General features: G+C 52.2%; 5 protein-coding genes across 5 annotated transcripts in view; 2 read left to right on the top strand and 3 right to left on the bottom strand.

The window, feature by feature from the left end:
* Positions 1-8,779, bottom strand: part of VPS53 (VPS53 subunit of GARP complex) — a 64,375-nt gene extending 55,596 nt beyond the window's left edge. Inside the window, exons 1-4 of the mRNA XM_032707545.1 lie at positions 8,664-8,779; positions 6,309-6,389; positions 5,326-5,375; positions 4,473-4,539 (exon numbers count right to left, since the gene is read on the bottom strand). Coding sequence (XP_032563436.1) covers positions 4,473-4,539; positions 5,326-5,375; positions 6,309-6,389; positions 8,664-8,747 — 282 coding nt within the window. The 5' untranslated portion in view covers positions 8,748-8,779. The remainder of the gene's footprint in view (positions 1-4,472; positions 4,540-5,325; positions 5,376-6,308; positions 6,390-8,663) is intronic.
* A 110-nt stretch (positions 8,780-8,889) lies between these two features.
* TLCD3A (TLC domain containing 3A) lies at positions 8,890-13,950 on the top strand. Its single transcript, XM_032707691.1, has 5 exons — positions 8,890-9,288; positions 9,944-10,027; positions 12,104-12,317; positions 12,432-12,527; positions 12,984-13,950. The coding sequence occupies exons 1-5, from the start codon at positions 9,167-9,169 to the stop codon at positions 13,251-13,253; spliced, it is 786 nt and encodes a 261-aa protein (XP_032563582.1). The 5' UTR covers positions 8,890-9,166; the 3' UTR covers positions 13,254-13,950.
* On the bottom strand, positions 11,098-19,016 carry GEMIN4 (gem nuclear organelle associated protein 4). The gene is made up of 5 exons (XM_032707690.1): positions 18,911-19,016; positions 15,574-18,830; positions 14,716-14,828; positions 12,957-13,084; positions 11,098-12,554 (listed from the first exon to the last, which is right to left on the bottom strand). Exons 1-2 carry the CDS (start codon positions 18,918-18,920, stop codon positions 15,631-15,633), a joined length of 3,210 nt encoding a protein of 1,069 aa, XP_032563581.1. The 5' UTR covers positions 18,921-19,016; the 3' UTR covers positions 11,098-12,554; positions 12,957-13,084; positions 14,716-14,828; positions 15,574-15,630.
* Positions 19,017-19,617: 601 nt separating this feature from the next.
* On the bottom strand, positions 19,618-24,407 carry GLOD4 (glyoxalase domain containing 4). Its single transcript, XM_032707759.1, has 9 exons — positions 24,277-24,407; positions 23,762-23,811; positions 23,006-23,126; positions 22,412-22,556; positions 22,071-22,207; positions 21,676-21,762; positions 21,397-21,510; positions 21,223-21,309; positions 19,618-20,707 (listed from the first exon to the last, which is right to left on the bottom strand). The coding sequence occupies exons 1-9, from the start codon at positions 24,364-24,366 to the stop codon at positions 20,642-20,644; spliced, it is 897 nt and encodes a 298-aa protein (XP_032563650.1). The 5' UTR covers positions 24,367-24,407; the 3' UTR covers positions 19,618-20,641.
* A 58-nt stretch (positions 24,408-24,465) lies between these two features.
* On the top strand, positions 24,466-27,035 carry MRM3 (mitochondrial rRNA methyltransferase 3). The gene is made up of 4 exons (XM_032707870.1): positions 24,466-24,725; positions 25,395-25,639; positions 26,029-26,196; positions 26,381-27,035. The coding sequence occupies exons 1-4, from the start codon at positions 24,466-24,468 to the stop codon at positions 26,938-26,940; spliced, it is 1,233 nt and encodes a 410-aa protein (XP_032563761.1). The 3' UTR covers positions 26,941-27,035.
* Positions 27,036-27,759: the final 724 nt, after the last annotated feature.

Raw genomic sequence — 27,759 nt, 5'->3', positions numbered from 1 at the left:
CCAAAATAGTCCAAGTCTGGGACTCCCAAGGAAAATTTTGTTACGCCCTGCAGAGGAATGTTCCACCCACGGCTGTTGTTTCCTCCCATAAAAGGATCATTAGTGAGATAACTTCTGAGGTTCGGGGTATTGTCTGCAGATTTTACTGAAACATCGCACCAGGAAGGGGAAGCCAAATGAGCCAGACTATTTTAAGGCTTTTGCATTTGGAGGAAATTCTAGGGCAAAATTTCAAAAAGGCAGATGCTTTGAACTGGGAAACATTATGCTTTGTGGAGAAGGGAGCATTCCTGTCTTGGGAGCTGCTTAAATAACTCTGTTGGGGCCACATCTATTTGATCGCCTTCATTTTTAGGTTCAGAATCTGCTTTTTCAGACACCTCACTACTAAATTATATGAACACATATTTGGGAAACAGTTTAAAAGCTGATAGACTATAAAAAGCTACTCTTACATCCTTCCCCTAAGTACAATTCACCTCAAAGGTCTGCTCCATCATCACAGTGGACAGTGGGGCACATTATCCCTGCCATGCTACCAGACAGATGGGACAGGAGACTCCATCACAGGGAGCACAGTGGCTGGATCTGCAATTAGGATTCTAAGCTTTCTATCCCCAAGGTCCCCTTTTCCTTAAGGAGCACAGAGAGAACATTTTCATAGCTGCATGCTACACATGGGTCTGACTGAGATTTAGATTGCTCTGACTGGGAGAATAACATGCAGCACTATTCAGACATGTCTCTGCTGGCAGCGCTCCCTCGTCATCAATTATCAGCAAAATGCTATCCTGGTCTCAAAACCAAGGCTGGGCTCCCCTCTCCTGGACAGCTGGGAAGGTGCAGCTTTCAAGGCTCCTCCACAAGAGAGGGAAAGCTCTTTGCTGGACTCAGTTGGTAAATGGCCCCTTCCTCAAAAAGAAAACAGGCTGTCAAAGGCTAACACCCTCAGCTTGTCTTCTAGGAACATCCTGGACCCCTGGTCTCTAACACATCATCAAAAAAAAAAAGAGATTGGGTGGGTTGATGGCAGGTCCCAGGCCCTAACAATTTGGGCAGCACTTGAATCAATTGCCTGCACAAGATTTCCAACCCCTCTTGGGCAGTTACTGCTGACAGGAGATGGGAAAGGCAAGGTGAGTGTTTCCTGAAGCACAGGGTGCTCCCTCAGCTGTGAGGGCAGCAGGGATGGCAACAAGCATGGGCAGGGTCTCAGCAGGGAACCCCCTCCTGGACTGCTTTGACATAAACAAGAACCTTTTTTTCTTTGCCACTGCATCCAAGGTTTATGTTTCCTTTGGAAGGAAGTCAGAGACTGAAAGGATGTTTATTCAAACTGTTATTTACTCATTGGACAAGGACATCTCCTCTAGCTCCCAACACAGTCAGCCAAGGCTTGCAAACGCTGATTACCATTTGTATCGTGGGTTTTTAGGAGAGAATGTGACTGAAGGGGCTTTCACAAAACACCTTCCAGGCCCAATCTCACAATTCAATACACAGGATCCTGAGCTCCCACTGAAATTCAAGCAGCTACAAAATCAAGAGTTTAAATGCACTTTTATTTACAGCACGTGCTTTCAAGGAGACAATGGATTGCAGTGTTCCTCTTGGGTCTCAGTGTGTCAAGGCAGGGAAATCAAAAGACAGGAATTTTCCACAAAGTTTTGGCTTTTCCAAAAGCCAATCTGCTGCAAGTACTGTGCACTACAGGCTACAGACATCTCTTATGGTAAAGAGTTACAAATGGGAAAAGATTGAATTAAACTTATTGCTGTGGCTGGTTTTAAGCTTTGTTTCAAACCTCTTGCAAAAGCTGGTTGCCAACCATTTCCTTGTTAATCAAGGGTGGTTTGCAGTTGTAGTTATTATGATAAAGTGCAATAATGACCTTCATCCTGGGCTTCCTAAGGGAGAGGCTCACAGGATGACATTATCTATCCACGTGTATATGTCAGTCAAATACTGGTCTTGAGGATACAAATTTAATAAGAATATAAGATCAGTAGAAGAAATAACCTAATTTTAACATAAGACCAAACTACAAACTATTACCAGAATAGGTAAATAAGCACAGCACTGACTTGCCTTAACAGCACCTTGTTTTCAGTTGTTTCAAAACAATTTCTTAGCATGCACTGGAAAATAAAACCCTTCCTCTCCAACTGGGAGACGCCAGGCCTCTTGCTCTATGAAAACATTTCCAAGTGACCTTGATTCCCCTGAGAACATGCTGGTAAAACAAAGGCACTTTTCAGCACAGGAACAGGCAGCTGAAGCTGAAAAACAAGATTTTCACCCCCACAATCGGGTATCAACAGGGTGGTCATGTGAAAAGGGCTGCCTCACTCCCCCAGACTGCACCCAGGATACACAACTCAGGGAACACAGTGCAGGGGTGACAGGAACAGAAGATGTTTCTTCTAGGTTTCCTCTGCTTGTAGGGAGGCAAATATGAAATTCCATCTCGAAATGAAATGCAATTCAAGCATTCCCCAGCACCTTCTTTGCTGCAGGTCCCTGTGACCAGCTCACATGCAAGGCCTGAGCTTGCTGATGCTCCTTTACTGCTTTAACCTTCAAGATCCATCCAAGTCCTGCCACTCCAACAGTCTGGTTCCAGCAATTCACATATGAAATGCATGTACAGGTATGAAATGGTGGGTTTGGGTTAGAAATATAGAAAGAATTTCACAGCATTTCAGAATCAAAGTGTTTTTCTTCCCAGAGAACTAACACTTTAAAATAATTGAATGGTTCCAGTGGTTGTTAAGATCTCATGAAGTAAAAAACAATAGTTACACTCCTAGGAGATTGCTGGCCTCAGCCCAGGGAATATTCAGGAATATTGCATCTGGAATATTGCAACTGCAAGCTCTGGCATCTGTCTTTAAGTTTGCTTCTACCTTACAAAGCAGCAAAGTGAGGGAAAATGGGAAAATTCACAGCTAAATATAGGAATGTTTGCGATTAACTACAGCTCTAGGCTACTTTAAATACGTCCTGCGTGGACACACACATGCACATTTTAAGGTTTTTACTTAATCAGGAGTTTAAGTGTTCCATTACAACCAAACTAACAAAGGGCAGCACAGAGAGCTCTGCCTCCCTGGTACTTCAGAGCAGGACACTGTCCAGGTCCATCTGTACATGCTTTGCAGAACTTCAAAGGGATTAAAGAGTGAGAAAGCACAGACATAGGACAAAGCTCTAAACAAACCTTGCCAATCTCCACAGCACAGAGACACTCCTGTCATCCCAGGGGCACAGCTGCCCATGGCACTGTTTGTGTTCATCTCTCCCCACGTTCATCCTTTTCTGCAAGTCCTTTTCTGAGGCACTCGGGCCAAGTCTCACCCACAGCTCTTCTCTTGTGTGGTCTTCTCCAATTTTATCCCCTCAAATGGGCCCAAAAGGCTACAACAGCACCAGCTTTCCAATCATACACAAACTCTCCAAGTACTGCACTAGTTTCCACTCCCTCCTCAATTTCTGTAATTGCCTCCCCGGTTCATTTCTTGTCTCGCCCCTGCACAGTAATTACAGGCAGCACCACTCCCAGGTATGCCACATCCCAAGCACATCCCCACTTTAATAGCAGTACTCAGGCAACCATGATTAAACTACTTCTGCTGGGAGAGATGAGCATGTCCCATGTTTTTCTAAAGCAATACAAAAGCATAAATAGGTTAAATAATTCACTCGAGGTCACGGACTGTGGCAGAGGTGGGATTAGAAATAGATACCAATTGCTATGACAGTGAGAAGTGGCAAATACAGCCAGCCTTGCTGGTGAGGGAGTGACTACCCCATCCCAGCAAACTAGTCTTAAATCTGGTATTCAAAAGTCACCGAGGAAAGAAGTATGACTGATGGTTCAAGGTTCAATCTTCCTGGTCTAAACCACGACAGACACAGGAAATACAGTCATACCAGGTGTTACCTCAAAATCAGCAAAGCCAAGCTCAGCACTCACAACCCCTGCAGCCATGGCTGTGCTGATCAATGCTGTACTCCCAGCAAACACATCTGCCAAGCAAAAGACAATAAAAACCCAAGAGCTGAACAGGAGGAGCAAGAAGAAGTGGCAGCCAGTCATCAGCACAGCAACCAACAACTCAGGATACTCCAGCAAACAACTTAGTGAAAAGGCCAAATAGCCTTTTATTGATCCCTACCCAGGAGCAAATGTACTTGTACCTATTTAATGCTGCTCATTTTATCATTAGCTTCAGAGTGGCACAAACATAGGCTTCCTGGTTCTGCTTCTGATCTTTAAATCAATCCCTCATTCCCTTCCCTCCAGAGGGTGATGGGAAAGCAGGTCAGAGCAGCTGTTCAGTGTAAGAGGCACAGAAACACCTCACTAATTACAGGAGAGGAGACCTGCCTGCCAGGTCTATTCCTCTACTCCTCAATTCATCATCCCAAGATGAGAACCCCTGGCACTACCAGAGGTGAGATGCACATACCTGCCTGCCATCCTGTCCCACGTTGGTCTGTCCTCTCACCACAGTTCGAATGTTGTCATCCAACCTCCTGGAAAAAAGAACCCAAGAATGTCAAAGTCAGACTCTCTGTGCCTGACCCAAACAACTGTGGGAACCCTGACAGCTACAGAACCAATTTTAAATAAAAAAGTCAATGCTACCAATGATAAACTCACTTTTTGCCCCCTCCTCTCTCTGTTGGACATCATTATCTTATATCATTTAAAAACTCCTGTTGCAAAACCAAAAATCAATTCCTTAATTCAATCAGGGTTTCTTGCAGTTCTCCTTTAAGCAATATTGTCAGCTCTGCCTTGTCTGTTTGCATTTCAGCTTTCCACATATTAAAGTGCTGTCTAAAACACTGCAGGTTGGTAATGTCATACTGCACAGGAAATTTAAGCATTTCCTGCCCTCTTATATCTATTTTGTACTTATAGGACCAATACTGCCAATTAAAAAATACATGAGTTTTACAATTGATATTTTAGCATCACAAAACATAAATTCATGGCAGTTGAGTCTTCTGGGCAGTTTGTTCTCTCAGTCTTCAAACTGTTCTAAAATTTGGAAAGATTTGGTACTTTTTGATTCATCGTTTATTTTTTTTTCAAAGCTGCACTTTGCAACTCATCAGCTAAAATAACATGAAGGGCACATATTGTACAATACAGGTGAAATATAAAGAATTATAATAAAGGAAGCACTATTAGCCTTGAGGCTGAGCCTGCTCATGCCTTTCAAGCAAATTAATTCCTATCAGCTACAGTGCAAAGGCTGCATTTATGAAGTCTCACTGACAACCAGAGACACAATGAAACAGAGAAATACTTACCTTATTTTCAATCTGATTTTGTTCACAACTTCATCGATGTTTGCCAAAGACTAGAACATGAAGAAAAAAAAAAATCAGAGAGCAGTGAAATGGCAAATGTTTTACAAAGATATATGTCAGCTGTGATCCTGAACACTGTACCCCTTGTGGCTCTTGACAAAGAGGAGAGTAATGGCTTTGTTTTACAGGTGGAGGAACTGAGACACAAAACAACTCCACTGCTTCTCTACTACATCACAAAGAGCAGCAAAAGACAGGCCAGGCCAAGGCTCCTGCCTGCCCCTATCCCTGAGCTCTGCCTTGTCCTTTGTCAGCAGAACTGCTCCCAAAAGCCGTGTGACAGTGACCTCCAGTGGGCAGAGGGGATGGGGACAGAGCCTTTGCCTTTCCTGGGCAGAGACCCTCTCGCAGAGCCACACACCCCTAACACAATCTTCAGCTGCAGAAACATCTTTTTTTCGCAATATGTTAGTCCAGAACTCCCCCCGGGGCCGATGTGGGGAAGACAAAGTGCAGATATGAGCCCACAGCAACCTCACTCTTTAAATCTCAAAAGAAACAATGGTTCAAACATGGATGACTCTCCTGTGACACTGCAAAAGGCAACACCTGCCTGAAACCCCTGAGAACTCAGCAATGATTAACACACAGTCAATTATGACATTTACTGCAGGAGAAACATCTACACAGAAACTAATTTACTCCTACAGATCAAAGCAGGACTCTTCCTGCAGCAAGTACTCTGGGTGGTAAGAGACTACATAACGACAGTAAACCTTGTGAGATGCAAATTTAAGAAGCAATTATTGTTATAGGCTCATTAGTTGTGTTACTCTTTAAAAGAAAAGGTTTGGGTATAGGTTTAAACACACCTTTAGTCACCTCCTATCAGGTCACCCCAATAGTAAAGGGTGGAAGTAAAACCTGATAGTAAAAAGTATGAAAGTAGAGTCTGAGAGGGTTGTACTTGGAGTACTACTTACTTGCTCAGTGGGAAAGAGAGCATTAATATACTCCACAGCATTGAAATCTGCTCTGTCCAGTGGATCTTGGCTGGGAAACACCTGAAGAGAGGGAGAAAAACAAACAGAATCAACAACCACTGATAATTTCTGTAACTCTACACACTATCTACCACTTCTAATTACTTCAGCACCCACTTCTGATTGTATCTCACATTGTTCTAACAAGTGGCCAGGCCTCTGCCCAGGAGTAGAGCAGCCACGTGCTCTGCAGGTCTCTGACCTACTAAAATTCCTGTGGTTATCAGCCTGGATAAACACAGATAACTTACACACATGCTTCCACATACAGCCCTGGCACAATCCATCAAGGAATTCCCAGGACACACGAGCTATTAATCACATATCCCAAACCATCCTGAAGCTTTTGCTGTTGTCTGGGAACAAACTCCAGCACTGAGGCTCTGCCCTTCTCTTGGCCTGGGCTTTGCAAGGCCCCGTGGTGACAGACAGATGATTTGCTTTTCACAGCCTTGTAACAGGAAACATGAAGAATTGAGAAGTGGTTGTACAAGTTCTCTGGAGGCTTGGGTTTGCCACATTTCACAGAAGAGGGGGAGAATAAGAATCTGCTGAATGATTGTTCCTACTCATAGGAAAAGAGCAGCTGTGGTGCAAACAGATCCCATCTCTCCTCAGAAGAAACTCAAATTATACAAATGTGGCTGCCAGGCTTTGCTTTCTGTCCCCACAGACTAAAATGTGGTGCTTTCCCTTCCCTCCTACCACACTAAAGTTGTGGATGCCCCATCCCTGGAAGTGTTCAAGGCCAGGTTGGACTGGGCATGGAGCAACTCGGTCTAGTGGAATGGGTCCCTGAACCAGCCCTCTTGGGCAGCTTTCCCAGTCACTCCTGCGGCCAAGGAGAAGCAGGCAGCAGCTAAACATGCATGAGGATGAGGCTGCGCTGACTGAGGAAGATGCTCTGACGTCAGCCCATGGTAAGAGCACAGCTGCAGCATCACACCCAGCCTTGTCAGATACACTCCACAAAACCCAAACCTCCACAAGTATTAAGAGCAGATGAAACAAGAGGTGAGATGGAAGATAAAGGCTGGTAAGGAGCTCCACTCAAACTGCAGATAGATATCAGTGCTGCAGGCAGCTGGAGCAGCTCAAGGAGTTGTCACTCCCAGGAGTTTGTCACAACCCATTAATCAGAAATACTACCCCAGGTTTGGTGGAGCACCAGCCTGCCTGTGCTCCCCACCCTGCTTCAGGCAGGTCAGCTGAGCCAACTCTACTCACTGACCCACAACTGGGCAGGCTTTGCCCAAAGCTGATTAAGGAACACTCAAAGGAACAAGTGTTATTGGGTTGAGAAGTGCCAGTGAGGAAGGGATGGAAGGCAGGAGGTGGTGTCACCCTCAACATCTCCCCTTGCTCAGGACATGAATATCTGCCTACAGCTCTACTGCCTTCCCCCTCTCCTGGTGCTCACTTGGGATGCTGTGCCAGCTCCCAGGGTCTGCTCTAATTCTTCAAAGGAGAGCCATCAGAAATGAGCCACAAGCCTCAACACTCAAAACAATGAAAAAACTTATCTGAATGATACTTTGTGAGACAGCTGCTACTGCTGCTCACAGACTTCTGCTACAGCAAAGAGCTTTTAGGATGGAAGGGTTGGCTGCAGGCAGTGCAGGCTCACAGAGGACAAGAGACATGGTTTCACCCTGGGTTCTCATGGGATTTTGAAAGGCTTCAAGTGCCACAAAGGGTTTCAGGGAAGCCTGGAGGACTTGGGCTGAACACAGAATCATAGAATATCCTAAGCATCATCTAGTCCAACTCCTGGCCATGCACAGGACACCCCAACGATCCCAGCCCAGCCCCAACAATCCCACCACGTGCTGAGAGCATTGTCCAAACACTCCTTGAGCTCTGTCAGGGCCGTGACCACTACCCTGGGGAGCCTGTTCCAGTGCCCAAACACCCTCCTGTGTATCAGCCATAAATCAAACCAAGCCATTCAGATTACCCTGACCTCCACTGAGCCACAGGCATCCGAGTGCACTGAGGTGCTTCACACACCACGGAACGCACCTGCAACCAGCGACAGAGCCCTGCGCTGCCGCAGAGCCGCCTGCCAGCGATGGGGACGTGGGGGGGACACGCTCAGCACAGGCCCGAGCACCTCGGACCCGAGGGTCCGAGCCCAACCGGGGCTGACGGGGCTCTGCCCGGGGCTCCCCGGGCCCAGCAGCGGGGAAGGCCCGGGGAGCGCGGCGGGGACTCGCCCGACCCCAGGCCCTCACCGAGCGGCCCCAGGTCGCGCCCCACAGCCGCCCCCTCACGGGGGGACCCGTCCCGGCGCACCTGCTCGATGGCGGCCTGCACGGCGGGTGCCAGTTCCAGCGCCGCCTCCAGCCCGGCCTCCAGCTCCGGCTCGTCCTCCTCCATGGCGGCGCCGCTTCCGTCGCGCTGAGGGGCGGGGCCTGCGTGAGGGGGGGGGCGGTGTCTATATGGGCGTGGTCCCGGTGAGGGGCGGGGCTTGTGCCTGCGGGGGCGGGGCCTCCCGCCCGGCGGAGCGGGGCGAGTCCCGGCGGCGGCGGGGCTGGACCGGACCGAGCCCAGCTGAGCCGAGCCTAGCTGGGCTGAGAGGGGCCGAGCCGAGCCAAGCCAAGCGGAGCTGAGCTGAGCTGAGCCGATCCGATCCAATTCAAGCTGAGCTGAGCCGATCCGATCCAAGCTGAACTGAGCTGAGCCGATTCGATCCAAGCGGAGCTGAGCCGAGCCGAGCTGAGCCGAGCCGCCCCGGACCCTCCCGCCGCCCGCCCGGCTGTTGACAAGCGGCGGCGGGAGTCAGCGCGCTCGTCCCCATGTGGCGGACGCTGGCCCTCGCCTCCGCCTTCTTCCCGGGGCTCTTCGTCCTCTGCATCCGGTTGCTGCGCTGGGCCGCCCCAGGATGGAGCCTCAAGGACCGCATCCTGCTCAGCGGCAGGTACGGGTGGGTGGCAGCGGCGGGAGGGGACACCGCACCCCGGTTGGACAATGCCGCCGGTACCACCGGGAGCGGGACCGGGAGCGATCCGGGCGGGCCAGGAGCACCGAGAGCCTGCATCCGGGGATGCCCAAGCCCGCGACGCTCTGGGGGCCGGACCCCGGCTGTCCCGAGCCCTGATCCCGCGAGGGGAGCAGGGGCCGGTGGCCGGAGCAGCCCCGCGACGGTGGGCAGCCCCTGAAGCTGGGCATTCCACGAGGACGGGTTTTCCCCGAGCATAGGCAGCCCCCGAGGGTGGGCATCCCCCCGAGCACGGGCAGCCCTGCCCGGCCGTACCCCCCGCGCTGTGCTACCCGTTGTCGGAGCGGGGATGCTCCAGTGCATCGCTCCTTCTGCCCACGGGGAACGGGTCAGGGGGGTGACCCAGGGGGGTGGAAGGGATGAGACGTGGCAAGAACCCCCTCTCTGTTCTGGCAAGAAGCCTGTCCCCGGCAGGCAGCGCTGGCACAGCCACCCCTCGCTGTGGTGTGTCACACTCCTGGGGTGTGCGTGGAGTGGGTGTCTAAGTGCTCCCAGCTCTCCTGGTGCCAGCCCTGTGCCTCGGCCCTTCTGGGGTCACGTTTGGAGTGACCTGTTTCCTCTCTCTCGGTTTCAGGCTGGTGTCAACGGTCCAAGCCACGATGGCCACGGTGTCGGGGATCACGGTTATCCTCAGCTGCAAGAACGTGGTGTACGACAGGTAACCCAGCGCCCACTGTCCCTCGGGGAACACGCAGAGGATGTGCCCAGCCAGCTCCAGGGCTGGAATGTTTTGTGCCAAAGGCTTGCACGTACAAAGGGGAGAGGAAAACCAGTTTCATGCTCCCCTTTCCTCCACTTTGTGTGAAGGGTTGGGCAATGGGCTGGCTGTACACCCCCCCCTCCACGGCACCGGCTTGTTCCGAGCGCTCAGACACGGGGCTGCTCTGCCAGCACAGAGTCTCCTCCACAGGATGGGCTGTAACACAGGCTGTGTGTGAGCAAAAACTATAGACATCATCAGTTCTAAAGTGGTAGGGAGTCTCCTTGCTGGAAGCTGAAATCACTACCGAGTCAAGCAGATGTAGCGAGAACTGATTTTAGAGGTGCAGCGTCTTCTCCGTGCCAAAGGGATTCTGAAGGAGTCCAGAAATGAGAAAATCAGAATGGAGTTTGCTCTGAAAGAAAATCCTGTTGCCTTGTCCTGAATGCTCCGAGATAAACTGCCAATAAGTGGCTCTCAGGAGGAGAGTGATAGTGTAATCTGGGTCAGAAGACTTAAAAACAGAGCTATTATCCAGACTAGCAGAGAAGATCGTAGGAGGGAAGAATATAATTATGCTGAGCTGGAATTTGTCACACACTGATTTTTAGGAAGGGCTGTCCCGTTGGTCATTGCAGACTTTTTTTTAATACACAGATGTGAAGTGTCCTGCCTTGCTCTAGATAGTGAGATCTATCCCAATTGCTCAGCCCTGCTTAACCCAGGCAGTCTATGAGTTACCTTTTTGCTCTAAAATAAAATTTCTGCTGGACAGATAAGGCAGATGATGAAGCCCAGAGCACTGAGACGGAAGGCACTACCAGCAGCCCTCCTTCCCCCCAGAGCTGTCTGCTTGCCCGGGTGTTCTCAAGGCCAGTGGCCCTGTGCGAACACTTTGTGGGCAGAGACCTAGATTTTCTTTGAATCTGGAGGAAATAGAGCCCAGTGCTCAGCAGGGAAGGCCTCGGAGAATGACAGCGAGACAGCGCGCCAGGAACCATCACAAAGGTTGCGGTAAAACTGCCAGTTTATTTACAGAGGCAGACAATCATTATATTGCCTGAGCTTTAATTGCCCTCCAAAGCCCTGGGCAAGTTCTGCAAACACAATCGCTTGCCCTCCCTGCTTTACATCACTGACATCTTTCTATCCGGAGCAGGAACGTGTGCAACAGAATTTTCCTTGGAATGGCAGGAGAGCAAAAACAGTTTTATTTGAGCCCCAAGCTACGTTTCTTTAAGCAACAGCGCGGGGTGGTTTTGGGGTGGGTTTTTTTTTATCAGTGTGATTTCACTCAGGACTTTTTAAGGAGGCTGGAGTCCCTGCAGAGCAGGGCTTGCTGCTGCCCAGATTGTGCAACCGGGATTCCGACATGCTTTGGGAACAGGCAGCTGCCTGCAATTATTTCCCAACTGACAAACGCCTCTTGGGGGTTTATTGCTTATATTGGATATTTTGCGCCTCACTCTCTGAACTCCAGACCAGGCATAGCCAGTTAACTCTGAGTTCTCCAGGAGCTTTCCAAACCCTCCCCGGGTTAGGCAGCCAGCTGACGTGGCTTGGCAGGCAGGAGGGAGCCAGGATCAGAATTTCCCCTTCCTCCCCCACCAAGCACCAGCTCTGGCGGTCTCAAGGCTTAGGGAAGATCACCTGCTGCAAAGGCATCAGTTTGGTGCTGGATCCTGAGGGGTGCTGTGCCCCTGGCCCGTGCAGCAGCTACTTGGCTGTGGGGCTAATCAGGCTCCTCGTTAGCGCCGTGTTTGTGCTTGGCCAGGCTGAGCTTGGTGCCTGGCACAGCCCAGGGGGAAGCGGGGCCAGCGCCAAGTCGTCCTCTACACGTACCAGGTACCTTTTCCCTGGGACAGTCTGTACCTGCTGAACCAAATGGAGTTAAAATTTCCCCCCTTTCAGTTTGCCATCACCTTCAAAACCCACTGCTGCCATTTCAGACCTAAACACTCTCTTCTCCTTCCAGAGCATCGTGAGGTGCTCAGAGCCCTTGCAATGCCTCTGTGTGTGCTGCTCCTCCCCTAGGCACTGGCTGGCCGTGGAGTACATCTGGGTCCTTGTTCCCTACATGACTTATGACATCTATGTCATGTACCTCTGCCACTGGCACAAGAGCCTGGAAAAGGGAATCGCAGAGAAGAAGCACTCGCTGGCCAGCGTGTGGAGCTTCCTCCTGCAGGAGCGGCTGATGGTGACCCACCACCTCTTCATCCTCATCGTGCTCACCCCCATCACCCAGGTAAGGGCTGGGCATGGCTGCTGCAGGAGCCCATGACCCCCTGGAGATGCTGCGTGTTGGCTCTCAGTCACCTCCCTGGAGGGCCCCGTGCTCACTGCTGCCTTTCTTTTACAGCACTTCAGGGGAGAGCTGGGGGACTTCTTCGTGGGCTGCATCTTCACAGCAGAGCTGAGCACGCCTTTTGTATCCCTGGGCAAAATCCTCATGCAGGTAGGTGAGGAGGGACAGGGCTCAGGTCTGGGAACCCCACAGCAGTTTGTACCCAGGCTCCATCAGCCCCTGTTCATGTAGCAGCTGGGCCAAAGGTCTCAGAGAGAGGCAGTCCCACAGCTGTAACCCCAATCTCCCTTGCAGTGCTGCCTTCCTCCCTCTGCATCCCATTCCTTTCCCCCAGTGAGCAGCACACCCCACAGCATCCCAGAACTGAGGGCTGTGCCACGGCCTGGTGCTGCCCTCTCCTGCCTGTCCCTCCCCTGCACCATGTTCACTCCCACCCCAGCCCTCTGCCCCCATCTCCCTTCCCCCTACCCTCCTCCATCCTTTCTCCCCCTACTTTCCTGCTCCTGCTCCTCCAGACCTCCCGAATGCTCACCTCCCTGCCCCCAGCACAGTCAGTGCCCAAGGAGAAACGCTGCTCACCCCATGCTGGCCTCCTTCCTTCCCCAGCTCAAAATGCAGGACACGCTCCTGCACAAGGTGAACGGGATCCTCATCCTGGTGACCTTCTTCCTCTGCCGCATCCTCCTCTTCCCCTTCATGTACGCGGCCTACGGGCGGCAGGTGGGGATGCCCGTGTACATGGTGCCTTTCCGCATCCCGCTGCACTGCAACATCGCCAACGCCTCCCTCATCGCCCCCCAGATCTACTGGTTCAGGCTCATCTGCCGCAAAGCCGCCCGTCTCTACGGCCGCCCGCCCGCCGACCGGAGCAGATAACGGCCAGCCCTGCCAGCCCAGCCGGGGGCTGCAACGGGGTCGGCCCCCCCGGGGGCTGAACAGGGTCAGCCCCCCCGGCTCTCCCGCCGTCACTGCAGGGACCAGAGCGGGAGCAGGGATAGTGCCGGGCTGTCCCAGCTGGAAGCAGCCTCACGTCTCCACCGCCGTGCCAGGCAGCGCCAGCCTGGGCTAGGAAGGCTTTCCTCCCACACCGCTCCAGCGCCTTGTGTCCACCCGCCCGTGGGAGCCCGGGGTGGGAGCTGGATCGTAAGCACAACATTCCATTCTGGGGTTCAACGCCGTGGCACGGAACTGACGGTTACACGAGAGGGGTTTGTTACAACCCCCCCCCCGCTGCATGTTCCAGGGCTGACACCAGACACCGGCATGGTGGTGTGGAGGAGCCTGCAGACAGAGGAGGGGATCCTGCAGCATCCAGCCCTTACAGCAGAACGGACGGGGATGGGGAGCTGTGTGCCCAACCTGCCGCAGCCCCAGCTCACTCTTCCAGCTCCAGCTCAGCCTCCAGCCGAGAGCAGAGCCAGGCCTGGAGCTGCAGCACAGTTCTGCAGAGCTGCTCCTGACCTTTACCGACTTCACCTCTACACTACAGCCCTGTTCAGCCTCTGACCTTCCACGTGCACCTCCTGCTGCTGCTGCTGGGCTCAGGCTCACTTAAATCTCCACTTAACCCGAAGGTGCTTTTCATTACAACTGTCTGATGTCTGTCTGACAGTCCTGAGGCTGGGGGGCTCCAGTGTTCCCAGCAGGGCTGGAGGGAAGAAGCTCACACCAGGACAGGGCAACGGTTGCACTGTCTCACAAACAACACTGGTAGGGCAGGGTGCCCACGGCTGAAGGGCAGGATGGGGATGGGAACCTGCCAAGTCCTCGTCTCACCAACACACAGGACACTATGCAGAGCCCTTTGTTGGCAAGGGATGCAACTTTCACCCCCTCCCATAACCACAGCTGCTTTTATCTGCCCTGCATCCCCTCAGCAGGTGTTTAAGACCATCTGGCACGCCCTGCCTTGCTCTGCCCTCCAGCTGGCACCACCACGCCCTGGCAGCAGCTGTGGTACAGCCCAAGCTCCGGTTGTATGGTCCATCCCTCCAGCCCCATCCTACTCCCCCACAAGGCTGCCAGGGACGGAACTGGGGCAGCACAGAAGGAACTAGCAACCCCAGAGCAGGGTGCTGAGCTGGTTTTCCTTCACCAGTTCAGCCCATTCCCACCTTCAGTCACAGCAAAATGGGTTCAGGCTGCTTGGCTCGCCCTGCACCACGGGGTTCACGAGCCCTGCGGGTGTGTGCAGTCAGACCACAGCAGTTCAGTGCAGTTCAGTACCTTCCCTGCGGCCACCAGCACAAGCCAGGGCAGCCACCTCCTCCCCACAGCCTCCCGTGCCCGCTCCAGGGCAGGAAACTGCACCAGCCCATGTCCTGGCACGGGCCCACACCTGGGAGACCTGTGACCACGCTGTGCCTTTCATTCTTTCTGAAACCAGCAGCCAAACTCTGGAAGATCTGGATCTTCTGGGTGTTATATCTCGTCCCAGTCACGGCTGTTGTTCTGGATAGAGTAAAAAAAAAAGGAAAAAGGGCCTCTTCCAACTTGTTGCAGAAGTGCCGCTGTTACAGTAACCACCGAGACCAGCTGATGTTATAAACTGCTTGCAACTCGTTACAGATGTTTGTATCTCACTGTTTTCATTGCAAATAACGTGCCTTATGTAAGGACAAAAAAAAACCCCCAGCCAATGAGGCACCTCAGTTTGCACTAACACTGCCCTATTTACTATCTGGAGACCAATAAAGATTTCCTTTCTGAGTCACACCACTGGCTGGCTCTCCCACGTGCCATTTGTTTCTGGGTGGGGGTGTTACACACAGTGTTACTGCTGCACCCCCACCTCCGGGCAGGAGCAAACCACGTGTATTTCTAAAGGTTCCTGCCTGTCCTGAACTCACTCAACTTGCTTCCCAGCCTCCAACTTGCTTCCCAGCCTCTGGCAGCACTTGGCAAACCCAGCAATCCTCCCAGGACTAGGAGAGGGCTGGTGGCAAAGGAGCTGGAAGGAAACAATTTCCCTGATGCTGGAGGCTGCCGGGCTCTCTGTAAATCCGGACTGCCAGGAGGCAAGGCTGGAGCCACAGAACTGCCAGCTCCTGTCCACAGTTATTCCCACGGAAAATTGAAGTGGTTCCTCCTACCCATCTTTACACAGCCCCTCCACTGCTTAGGCAGGGGTGGGAGAAAACACAGCAGGGAGGAAATAAATACAAAAGTGAAAAATAGGGTTTATTACAGATCTTACACCATCCAGGTAAGGGGTCCCTTGTTGGTGCTCTCCTCTGTCACCCTCTCCAGCTCCTCAATCCAGCTCCCCGGCCGGATGTGCCCCCAGCTTGCTGAGCTTCTGCAGGAGGGTGCTGCGCAGCTCCCTGTCCCCCACGTTGTCCGTGATGGCCTCCAGGAAGTGCCTCTCGTTGGCCCTCCGCAGGGTGTTGCTGGGGGACGTGTCGGCGCTGCTGAACACCTCGTACTGCGACAGGATCTCCAGTGCCACCACCACCAGGGGCTCCCCGCAGCCCTCGCCCGGCAGCATGGCAGCCACGTGCAGCAGGTGGCAGAACATCTGGATGCAGACGAAGGACACCTCCTGCGGGGAGGTCCCGTCCCTGGCAGGCTGCGAGGGGGGTCCCGCCGTGCCCTTGACGGAGGTCAGCAGGTCCGTCAGGCTGCCGCAGTACAGCTGCACCACGTGGAGCCAGGCCTCTGGGGGCAGCCAGGTGGAGCAGCTGGAGCTGCAGAGGAGCTGGAAGCCCCTCAGGAAGAGCACGGAGAGCTGGAGGTAGCAGGCAAAGGGGCGGAGGTTGAGCAGGGGCATGTACTGCACGTACTCCAGAGTGTAGGGCACGTGCAGGACCTGCTTCTGCAGCAGGTTTTCCACCACGTGCATGAGCCTCTTCCACTCGCTGTGGCTGCACCAGGGGAGCACCTGAATGAGGGCCACCAGGAACCCTTTGCTGAAGAGGTTCACTTCTTCAGGGTTGTCCACGTTGACGGTGAGGAGCGCCAGCATCGTGTCCCTGAGCACTGGGGACACGCAGCAGCACTCCATCCACGCCAGGAGCCCGCTGCCTGGTCCGTAGGCTGGCAAAGACTGGGATGTCCACTCGTCCTCAGGGAGGGTGCAGATCTCGAACAGCGTTGCCGGGACCTCGTTCTTGAAGTGGTCTCCATAAAGCTTCTTCAGTCTGAGCCCAATGGTCCAGTCCAGGGATGCCACCTTCCTGTGGAGCCAGGCCAGGGACTGGACCCACAGCTCCGGGGAGAGGGCAGATTCTGGTCCCACCACCTCGCAGAGCTGGCAGAGGATATTCAGAATCAGGTCTTTGGTCTCCAGTGAAGGGAAGAGCTGCTCCCTAGGCTGATGCCAGTACCTGGTGTAACCATCCAGAAGCTTGCAGAGGCTCAGTAGAAGTGGGAATGGGTGACAGGATTTGATCCAGTGCTCTTCTGAACAGGGCTGTATTCCCAAAGCCTTACTGAGGACCTGCAGGCTCAGCTCAATCTGAGGAGAGTCTGACTTCAAATAGGGAAGGACAAAAGCTTTGGTCACCTCTGCAGGTGACACAAGTGGGGTGGCTGAGCCTGGCTGCATGAGAAAGGTAAGGAACTGAAGGAACTGTTCCTCTTCCCTTGCAGTGGAAAGCTTCCCCCATACTGCCTCCTCCAGACACCTCACCACCAGGTTGTGTGGCCTGCCTGGATCCTTTTGGGTCTCCAGAAACCTCAGTGCTGGGAAGGAGCAGAGGATTTGTGCGAGGAACTGGTGTGCTCCTAGGTTGACCACAGCAAGATGACAAACCTGCTTCACCGTGGCCTCGGGGTACAGCAGCGTGAGCCTGGCCACAGAAGCCACAGCCCTGGTCAGGCCTTCATCGGACACACTCTTCGTGATCTGGTTGAAAGTCACATTCAGATCCTCCTGGAACCCTTCCCTGACAACCTGCAAGTTCAGGGACAGACCTGGTCCACCCCAGGACGTCAGGACACCCGAGATCACCTTGTTTTTGTCAGTTAATGAAAGCTCAGTGTAACAGTCCATGATGGCTTTGGTGACTTGCACCTGCAGCTCTCGGGCCTCCTTGTCTTGACAGGATGTAGCAAAGCTCACCAGTGTCTCCAGCAATTTCAAAACTAGCTCTGGTTTCTGGAAGAGAGCTTTATTTTGCACAAGGCAGTCAACCCAGGCCTTTGAAAAGGCCCAGGTCTTTTCAGATGCAAAAACAGAGCACATGTCTGCATGCCGGTCCAGCTTCTGTGCAATGATTGCCATGGCAACTGAAGACACAAGGCTGGTGGTGGCCAAATCCTTGCTCTTCAGGCTGGCACTGCTCTCCTTGAGAAAGTCCTTGGTGACCTGTGTCAGCTCTAACACTACACGTGTCTCATCCTCACCCACGTCTCTGGTCTCCGAGAAGCAAACCAGATTCTTCCCAAGGGTAGTCAGAGTGTCCAGGAGCCGGTAGCTCTCATAGCAGAGCTGCTCAGAGCTGCTCAGAGCATCCTGCAGCTCCTCTCCCCAGGCACGTAACAAGCTGCAGAGGAACTCCAAGCCAACAAAGAGCTCCTCACGGGAGAGTTTGGTCACAGACAGGAGGCTCACGGTTCTCTCTGCTTCCCTCACCTTCTCTCCCAGCCCACTGTGGTGGAACTGGCTGTCAGGGTCGCTGGTCCAGAGGCTGACTGTGGCACTGACCTTGTGCAGGTACTCTGTGGTGGGGAGGGAGCTGCCTGCTGGCTCCAGCTCAGTGAACACGGAGAGCAGCTCGGCCAGGTTGGCCAGGGCGTAGCACTGCATGCGGGGCTGGGTGATGTTCCCGTGGATCTGCTTCAACCCCTCCACCATGACCATGAACAACCCGGGGGCAGCTGGGGGGATGTTCACAGGGTCACCCTTGAACCTCTTTGGGGGCTGCAGACCATCGTCCAGAGAGGACTCACCCCCGTGCTGGCGCATGAGAGCGCTGAACGCAGAGACTGTCGCGTCCTCCTGCCCTTCCTTGTGCTTCATCACCTCCCACCACACGTCCAAGAACAGCCTGATGTCGGACGGGGACGTCTCGCTGGTGACATATGCCACCATGTGCTCCAGCTGCTCCCGGCACACCGCCGGGGGCAGCGCCAGCAGCAGCTCCACGAACACCCGGGGCACGCCAAGCGCCTTGACCAGCTCGAAGAGGGCGGTGTGGTTCACGTCGGGGATCATCGCGCCCACCGAGAAGAAGCCGTCGTCCCTCCATCCCCACTCCAGCGAGGCGGCCGGGGGCGCGGGCAGCAGCACCTTGGCCCAGACGATGGCCACCGCCTCCCGCTTCCAGCGGCCGTGCTCCCGCGGCGAGGGGCAGCGCTCGCCGATCTCCCGCAGCGCGTCGGTGATGGGCACCCCCGCCAGGGGCCAGTCGGCCTTGCGCAGCTCCCGCAGCGCCCGCGGCTGGATGAGGCGGGCGGCCAGCAGGAACCCGCCGTGCAGGATCGCCGTGTGCTCGCCCACGGCCCAGGGCCCTGCGGGACACACCGTCAGCGCCGCCCGGCCCGGTGCCCCCCGGTCCTCCCGTCCCTCCCGCTCCTGCTCCCGCACTCACCCGGCTCCATGGCGGCGGCGCGCTGTGACGTCACGCGGGCGGCCCGATATGACGTCACTACCTCGTCCGCAGCGCCCCCTGGAGGCCCGGCGGGGGGTGAGGTCAATGAATTAATTTTTTTATTTATATTATTATATTGTATTTCTATAGTATATATGTAGTTATAATATCCGGTATACATAATGCATTGTATTTCTATTATTATATTGCATTTCTATATTATAATTGTTATATTATATATTATAGGCAATATAGGAAGTAATTATGTATACTAGATATACTGTATTTTATTGATGTTATTATATTGTATTTCTATATTACATATTATATGCACTATAATATGTAATTGTGTATGCTAGATATTATATCATGTTTCTATATTATAATGTGTTCTGTTACTTCATATATATAATACATGAAGTAATTATGTATGCCAGATATTATAATGCATTCCTATTATTATAAGGTGTAAGGTTATATAATATATATAATACATGAAGTAATTATGTATGCCTGATATTATAATGCATTCCTATTATTATAAGGTGTAAGGTTATATAATATATATAATACACGAAGTAATTATGTATGCCAGATATTATAATGCATTGTATTTCTATTATTATATTGTACTTCTATATTATAATGTGCTATATTATATATGTAATACAGAATGTAATTACGTATACCACATATTATAGTGTGTCGTATTTATATTTCACTTTTAATAAGTTTATTGACAATCAATTAAGTAATTAATTATTGTGCTCAGATATGCAATTAACAGCGAGGGAAACCCCTGGTGCACTGGCACAGCAGGTGGACACCCAAACCATCCTCCCCAACCATTTTTTTTTTGTTTCAGGGCACAGCTCAATGTGACATATTTAATTTGATCGATGCAGCACTGAAAATTCATCACTAAACAAAAAAGCTCGAATAAACCCTGAAGTGTTGCTTCCAAAGGCAGTTCCTCACCAAAAGCTAATTGCAAAACCATAATTCACTTATTTCAAGCTGCCTCCCAGCACCTCAGTGGATAGCACAGCTACACCCCCCAAAGCACAGCCTCAGCTGCCTCCTGGAATGTGGAAGGCTCCTTGGAAAGGGGTGGAAACCACCACATCAATAACATGATCCCAGCGAGAAACACACCACGGGCTTCTCAAGTGAACATTGCATCTCAAAAGCTGGGGAAGCACCCTGGAATGAAAATAAGGACTAGAATATTCATAGGATTTGGCAAGATCGTTTCTTTGTTCCCAATAAACATTCTGACAGCTGAGCTATTCCAGTTCTCCACCCACGGCCCCACATTTTGCCACTGGAGTAGGGCATCTGCAGTACCCACAGCCACAGAAAATCTCTTCTCTGAGCTGCAATTCCAGGACAGCTAAAGCAAATTCATTAGAAAATTAGATATTATAACGTATCTATCAATCTCTTTTTCAACAACAACAACACTGAAATGTGAGGCTTTCTTAACTGATAATCCCTGGACTTGAAGCCACGTGCTCAGCCTGCTCCTCAATGCACAGCCTGATTTTTCAGAAGAAGAACATGCCATTTGCTTGAAAGGAGAGAGCAGCAGTCACAGACATCAGCTTAAATCAAACCAACTGATCAACCAACACCCTCAGATTGGGAGGGCAGTGCAACACATTCCACAGGATTGGCATTTTCCTGGATGAAATCCAAGGCACAAAGGAGCAGCCCAGTCCTTTCCTCCAGCTAAGCTGAAACTTTCTTCATGTTACGTGCAGCAAACCACTTGTCACTGTTGTCTGCAGCCATGGCCTGCACAAAGACAAGTGTGAACGTGGTCAGAGCAGTGGGAAAGCTATTTTGATGGATAAATTATTTTTTTTAGCTACTAGTGAGGAGAACAGACACTGAAAACCAATGCTCTCTGGCACAGCAAATAAATAATGATTGGTTAACACATGATCAAACAAGGACAGTTTGGACACAGCCTTCCCTCAGAGCTCACATTCCATCCCAGGGAATGTCCCTCTGCCTCCAGGGGATGTCCAGCTGCACTGATGCTACTGCAGCTCAAAAATCACTTTTTGCAGTAACCTACATCAAAGTGTTGTTGGTGTGTCCAGCAAAAAACACCATCACCCAGCTGCCCAGAGAGTGAAGCTGGAAAACTCCACACAGGGCGCTAAGTGAGCTTTAAAAACTGATTTATTTTCCTTACCAAGCCTGGGCAATTTGCTTCTTGTTAAAACTCAACATAGCATGAAAACTAAGATTCTACTGGTATCTATAAACAGGAAGAAAATGAATATGCAGGCAGAATTACTTACATCATCCAACAGCTTGTCACCATTAGGGTCCACCTTGGACAGGTCTCTAAAGGCTTCATCTCCCACAAAACAGATTTCATGGCCGTCCTAAACCAAGTTCAAGAGTAGATCAGTTAGATAAAAGGCAGAGAGAAATTTAAACCCGATTTCATCCTTATTTCCAACATTACTCACAGGATCAGCCAAAATAATCACTTGCACTGTGGCTTTGCCAGGCGTGTCCAAGCTCACCAGGGGTGTCAAAATTTTCTGATTCTCCTTTTTCATCAGTGCTTCAATGCTTGGCAACTTAAACAGAAAACCAATAAAACCCAAACTTGTATAACCACTGCAAGAAAAGATAAGCTATCTGCTTGATATTATTTTGTTCACACATGAGATATTTTGTTACCACAAGAAGTTGACTTCTCAAGCTCTGGGTAAGGAGAGGGGAAAGGGAAATGTGACTGTTACCTCTTCCCTGGCACAGGAGAAGGCGATCCGTCCAAAGGCTGTCCCGTGATCCACTGCTCCTCCAACAGCCTTCAGCTCCAGCTTACACTGAAACAGGGAGAAAGCAAGCCTGCCTTGTAGGGACACTGTTCTCCATGCTGCATTCACTCCAGCTTTTTCTCCAGGATGTGGATGATTTCAAAACCCCCCATTCACACGGTTCCCAACCGGCCAGAATTACCAGAGCAAACCACAGCTTTTCCTTTTTTATAAAAATGTAGTTGAGAGTATACACAAGCTTCAATTAAAATGCTCAGAATTAAGCACACAGTTGCCTTAATTAAGAGGTTTTTTGCTTTTAAGATTCTGTTCTCATGAAAGAAGAAGTTTCTAGGATGAGTTTTCCAAGGACTGACCTGGTTATCTGCGTAGCCCAGCAAAGCCCTTTGCTTCTCCTCATCCTTCTCATATATTTTCATCCCAAGCAAACCAGACCAGTAGTTAATAGACTTCTGCAGATTTGAGACACCCAGGGTTACCTTCAGCACGGGATCTTGAGGATTGCAACAATTGGGAATCAGTTACAAATGTATCACGGTTTTAAAGGCACAGTTTTACACTCGTTAGAAGTAACAAAGAAATAATAAAACCCTGCTCTGTTTCATAAAATGCCATCAAGGCAAACACAGAGCCCTCTCTGATATCCCAGTGGTAAATCTCTCTTGAACACCAGTTAGAGTGAGGGTAAACGTTTCACCTTGCTTGAGCTTCTCCTTGTCCTCCAAGTAGAACTTGTATCCTCCTGGAGCTTCAGTTTCAAAGACACCAGTTGTGACTTCTTTGAGGGGCCACCCCATCTTCTTGGCATTGCTCACAGCCTGGCTGGACACCAGTGTGATGCCCTGGTGAGGACACAGCAGAGACACACAAAATTCATAGGGGGGGATGCAAAGACATCATGTGTTTTCATAGATGAAACACGAGATCTCCATCCGCTGTCAGTAGGTAAATCACAAAAAAACAGGTAATAACAAATAATTCTGTCTTCCTAGAGCAAGATCCTTCTTAGCTAACCATTCCAAGTTGGATATGGCAGAAAACACCAGCTGTCCTACACACACAGCAGAGGCAGAGCTCAAGGAAGTGTTTCCTGGACCATAAGTGAGCACAAATCTGCTCTAGTTTCTGCTCTTCCAACTTGGAGACAGCCACAACAGCAAGAATAAAATGTTTAGGGGACCAAACAGCATAAAAAAAGCAGCTGGTACAACCTATATGACAAACAGACTCCTAATCTTTAAAGTAAATAAACTTAGCTTCAGAAGATTTTGCTGCTAGGAGTGGTACTTACCAGAAAGTCATTGCCCAGGCGATATTCTCCAATGCCATAATTGTAAGTCAGTTCTGCAACAAAGTGATTGTCCTCTGGCCCGTAGCCCACCATGGTTTTGCTCCATTTTCCATCATAAGGGCTGGAATATCCGTATTTAATTGTTAGGAGCATTAAAAGTAACCAACGTGAAATGCAAATATTGGCGTTTCAAGGAAGAATTGCATTTCTAGAGTGAAAAAATGGAGGGTTTGACCTTGGGCAAAAGCAATTCTACCTCATTAACAGCTCACAATTTAAGAGAACAGGCTGCTCGTTAACTGAAATTACATCAGCACTTCCTTATTGCTAAGTAGGAAAGGGCACCAGGATGGAAGATTTCTTTCCTTTTAGAAAGAAACACGTTCTTATTTCTTCTTTCTTCCATTCTTCTGTCTTTACAAAAGCCTTTGGGGCTACCAGGAGGGACTTTTAACTCAACCTTAGTTAGCCCCATGCCCATGAAAAAAAATCAATTAAATGTAATTCTTGGTAAGTTTAGAAATAGTTTAATAAAGTTGAGTATTAGTCTGTGGGTGTAATTCAGCAATACTTTTGTTCAATGTAAGCTTTATATCTACACAAAAAGGGTGTCTGTTGGTTCCAAGGGAAGTAATTAAAAAAAAAAACAACAAAAAACCAACAAAACAGCACAATAAATCAAGCAAACCCTTATTTTACTATAGCAGTACATGGCTGGCAGGTATTTTATGAAAACAAGGGACCCAGGGCACTCACCCGTTGCAGGTGGCCTTGCAGCCCTCCTCGAACTCCTCGTGCCTCAGCACCTTTAGAATCAGGAGAGAAAGGGGTCAGCATGGGGACGACGTGGACCCCATCTCCCTTTCCCCTTTCCTATTCCCTTTCCCCTTTCCTATTCCCTTTCCCCTTTCCTATTCCCTTTCCTGCTTTCCCATGCCCCTTTCCTCTTCCCTGTCCCCCCCTTTCCCCTTCCCCATCCCCCTTTCCTATTGCCTGTCCCCCTTTCCCCTTCCCCGTCCCTCTTTCCCTTGCCCTTCCCCTTTTCCCCCAGGGACCCTCACCGGGCCCGACACCGCCCCGGCAGGAACACCCGGGTCCGGCAGCACCACCCAGGCCCGGTAGCACAGCCCTGCACCCCCGCTCTGCCGGTGCCGCGTCCCCGGGGGGCTCGGAGGGCTCGGAACGCGCCGCTCTCCCGCACCCCCGGGGCCGGTGACACCCTCCCCCTCCCCTCCCTCCCTTCCTTCTTTCCTCCCTCCCTCGCCGCTCACGCTCATGCCCAGCAGCTCCCGGTAGAACCGCGCGGTGCGGGGCCGGTCGCCCACTTTGAAGACGAAGTGGAGCGCTCTGCGGGCGGCCATGGCGGGCCGTGACGTCACTCCGTCCGTCCGTCCCCCTCCCCGGCCGTGACGTCACTCGGCCGCCGCGGGGCGGGGCGGTGACGTCACGCGGCCGCGGCGATGGCGGCGCTGGGCCGCGTGTGGGGGCCGGCGCTGCTGCGGCCCCGCGGGGCGGGCGCGGCGGGGCGGCGCGGGGTGCGGGCGCTCCGCAGGAGCCCCGTGCGGGTCCTGCCGCCGGCAAAGAAGGAGGCGGGAGCGGCCCCGGCCGAGGCACCGCCGGGACCCCGCCGGGAGGGGCCCCCGCCGCCCCCGGTGGAGCGGAGCGCGGCCGCGCCGGGGCTGTGGTACGAGAAGGCGGCGCCCGGGGACCGCAGGCTGGGGTGAGCTGATCCCCCTCCTCTTGGAACCGGCCCGGAGCCGCACCTGCGGGATGGGAGGGAGATTCCGACCCGGGGGGGGTCAGGGGGGAGACTGACACCCACTGACTGTTACAGACGGTCTGAAGGTACCTGGGGGGCTTCACAGACCCCCTCGGTTCATGGTCTTTAAGGTCCTTCCAACCCAAACCATTCCATCTCATTCCGCCCCTTGCCATGGGCAGGGACACCTCCCACTAGCCCAGGTTGCTCCAAGCCCAGTCCAACCTGGCCTTGGACACTTCCAGAAATGGGGCAGCCACAGCTTCTCTGGGCAACCTGTGCCAGGGCCTCCCCACCCTCACAGGGAAGAATAGCTTCCCAATATCCCATCTAACCCTGCCCTCCGGCAGTGGGAAGCCATTCCTCTTGTCTTGTCACTCTGTCCCTTGTCGAAATCCTTCTCCAGCTCTGTTGGAGACCCTTCAGGTACTGAAAGGTGCTCTAATGTCACCCTAGAACATTCTCCTCCAGGCTGAATAGTCCCAAATCTCAGCCTTTCCTCCTAGGAGAGGTTCTCCATCCCTCTGATCATCTTTGTGACTTCCCAGTGAAGCTCTTGGGAGCTGGCAAAGGTCAGACTGAAGGTGTTGTCAGCATCATAGCCATTCTCTCTGATTAACTTCCCCACAGAAAAGTGGTCACTATCGCCAAGTCGAAGAAGTTTCGGGATAATCACGGGAAGGTCCTGCTGGAGGGTCACAGGCTGATCAAGGATGCACTGGAGGCAGGAGCTGTGCCGCAGACACTCTTCTTCAGCACTGTGGGGCACCTGAAGGAGCTGCCTGAGGCAGAGATAAAACGAGCCAGCTTGGTTAAGGTGAAATTTGAAGACATTAAGATCTGGTCTGACCTCGTAACTCCTCAGGGGCTTCTAGGTAAGTTGCCTTGGGAACAGTCACAATGCTGCTCAAAGGGAAGCTTATTTCATACTCAGGATAATGACTCTCCATAAACTTTCCCTAGACTTTCTGGTGGTGTGTGAAGAGTGCTATATTTGGGAGAATTTCCTTTGATTTGGCCTGTTGTGGTAACTGAATGTGGCTCCTAGAGCACACCGAAGGTGCTAACACTCATTTCTAATAGCACAATGCTGGGAAATACTTTCCCTTGTAAAGTGACAAACTCTTCTCAAACTTCTTTTAGGTGGTGCTTGTCCTAATGCTTCCTCCAGCACATCTTTAGAGAGATTTGGGACAACTCACTCAGAGCCAGCCCTGTCCTTGGGGTGGGTCAATCAGAAACCTGTCACACTTTGTCTCCTCAGGCATCTTTTCCAAGCCTGACCATGCCAAGATGTCTTACCCTGCCGCTCAGCTCACCAACTCCTTGCCATTGCTCCTCATCTGCGACAATATCCGAGATCCAGGAAACCTGGGCACTATTCTGAGATCCGCAGCAGGAGCAGGCTGTGAGAAAGTGCTGATCACCAAAGGTAAGAGAAGAGTTTAGTTTGAGTAATTTGGGGGCTAAGGCAGGGAATGAGGTGCTTGAAGATGTTCCCAAGTTTGTAAGGAGTGCCTGGCACAGACATGATCCGCTGAGGAAAGCAGCATTTCCTGAATCCTGTCTTTGTGGGAATCCCTGCACTGTCACTGTTTTTCCCCGATCCTTCTCAGGCTGTGTGGATCCATGGGAGCCAAAGGTGCTCCGTGCAGGCATGGGGGCTCACTTCCGACTGCCCATCGTCGCCAACCTGGAGTGGGAATCTGTTCCCAGCAACCTTCCTGCCGGCACCCAGGTCTGCGTGGCCGACAACAAAGACCCGGGCACTCTGGCCAAGACCACGTCCATGCTGAGAGGGGCTGGCAGGGCTGGCTCTGCTCCTGGCAACACAAAAGCTCCTGTGAAATCCAGACCTGAAGCTGCTCCTGACCACGAGGATGAGGAGGAGGCAGCAGCAGATATTCCAGAGCTGGCCACGCAGTGTTACTACGAGGACTGGGCACGGACTCCGGTGGCCGTGGTGATCGGCGGGGAGACCCACGGCCTGAGCGCGGACGCGCTGCACCTCGCAGCCAGCACGGAGGGGAAGAGACTGGTCATTCCCGTGGTGCCCGGCGTGGACAGCCTGAATGCTGCTATTGCTGCTGCCATCGTGCTGTTTGAGGGGAAGAGGCAGCTGCTGCGGAGGCACAAGCAGGAGGATGACAGGCAGAAGGTCCCTGTAGCGGGCTGAACTGCTGCGTGTTGGGTGCTTAAGGAGCACCTCTCTTCCCTTTGGTTCCTCAGAGTTAATAAAAGAGCAGCTCGGGCTGTTTGGTTTGCAGTAAATGAGTGTTTAAGGCTCTGGCAGTGCTGGAGCAGTGCTGGGATGAGCGTGTGGCTCCCGGTGGGCACGGCGGCCGCAGGGTGATGCTCGTGAGAAGGGAAAGGCTGGGTGGGAGCCCTCCCCTCCCCTCAGCTGGGAGGCTGCCCGGCCCTTCTCAGCCAGCAGATCCTGGGAGGCCTCGGATACCTTGGGGCGGGGTCAGGGCACAGCTGCTACAGCAGCGTCTGCACTGCCCTGACCACGCTGACAGCGTGTGTCCTTCCCAGCCTGGCTGCTGCTTGTGGTTTTGGGGTCAGAAAGGCCAAATTGCTGCCACCTGAATGGGTCCTGCCTGTGCTCACCCCAACCCTGTGCTCTAACGAGCACTCCGACCTTGCCTGGCTGGCAGGGGCTGGTGTGGTGTGGGGTGTCTGAGCTCCAGCAGTCCCGCCTGCACTGCTGCCAGGAGGTGGTGGGCTGCTCCCTGAACTGCTCCCCAGGCAGTTCATCACCGCTGAACACGAGAACCTCGGAAACCTGCAAAACACAGGGGGAATTTATACAGGCCAGGCTGGCGGCTGTTCCCAGCTCCTGGCAGGGTGGGAAGCTGCAGCAGGATAAAAGGGGAGGCCATAATCCTGCCATGGCTGACTAATGAGCTGAAAGGGAAAAGCAGTGGCTTGCACAACACAGTGCTATTCAGGCGGGACATCAGGCTGGGAGCACCCCACCGGCTGCCAAATGGCT

The sequence above is a fragment of the Chiroxiphia lanceolata genome, chromosome 20, assembly GCF_009829145.1.
Source record: "Chiroxiphia lanceolata isolate bChiLan1 chromosome 20, bChiLan1.pri, whole genome shotgun sequence".
Classification (NCBI taxonomy): Eukaryota; Metazoa; Chordata; class Aves; order Passeriformes; family Pipridae; genus Chiroxiphia; species Chiroxiphia lanceolata.
This window is presented reverse-complemented; position numbering and strand designations above follow the sequence as displayed.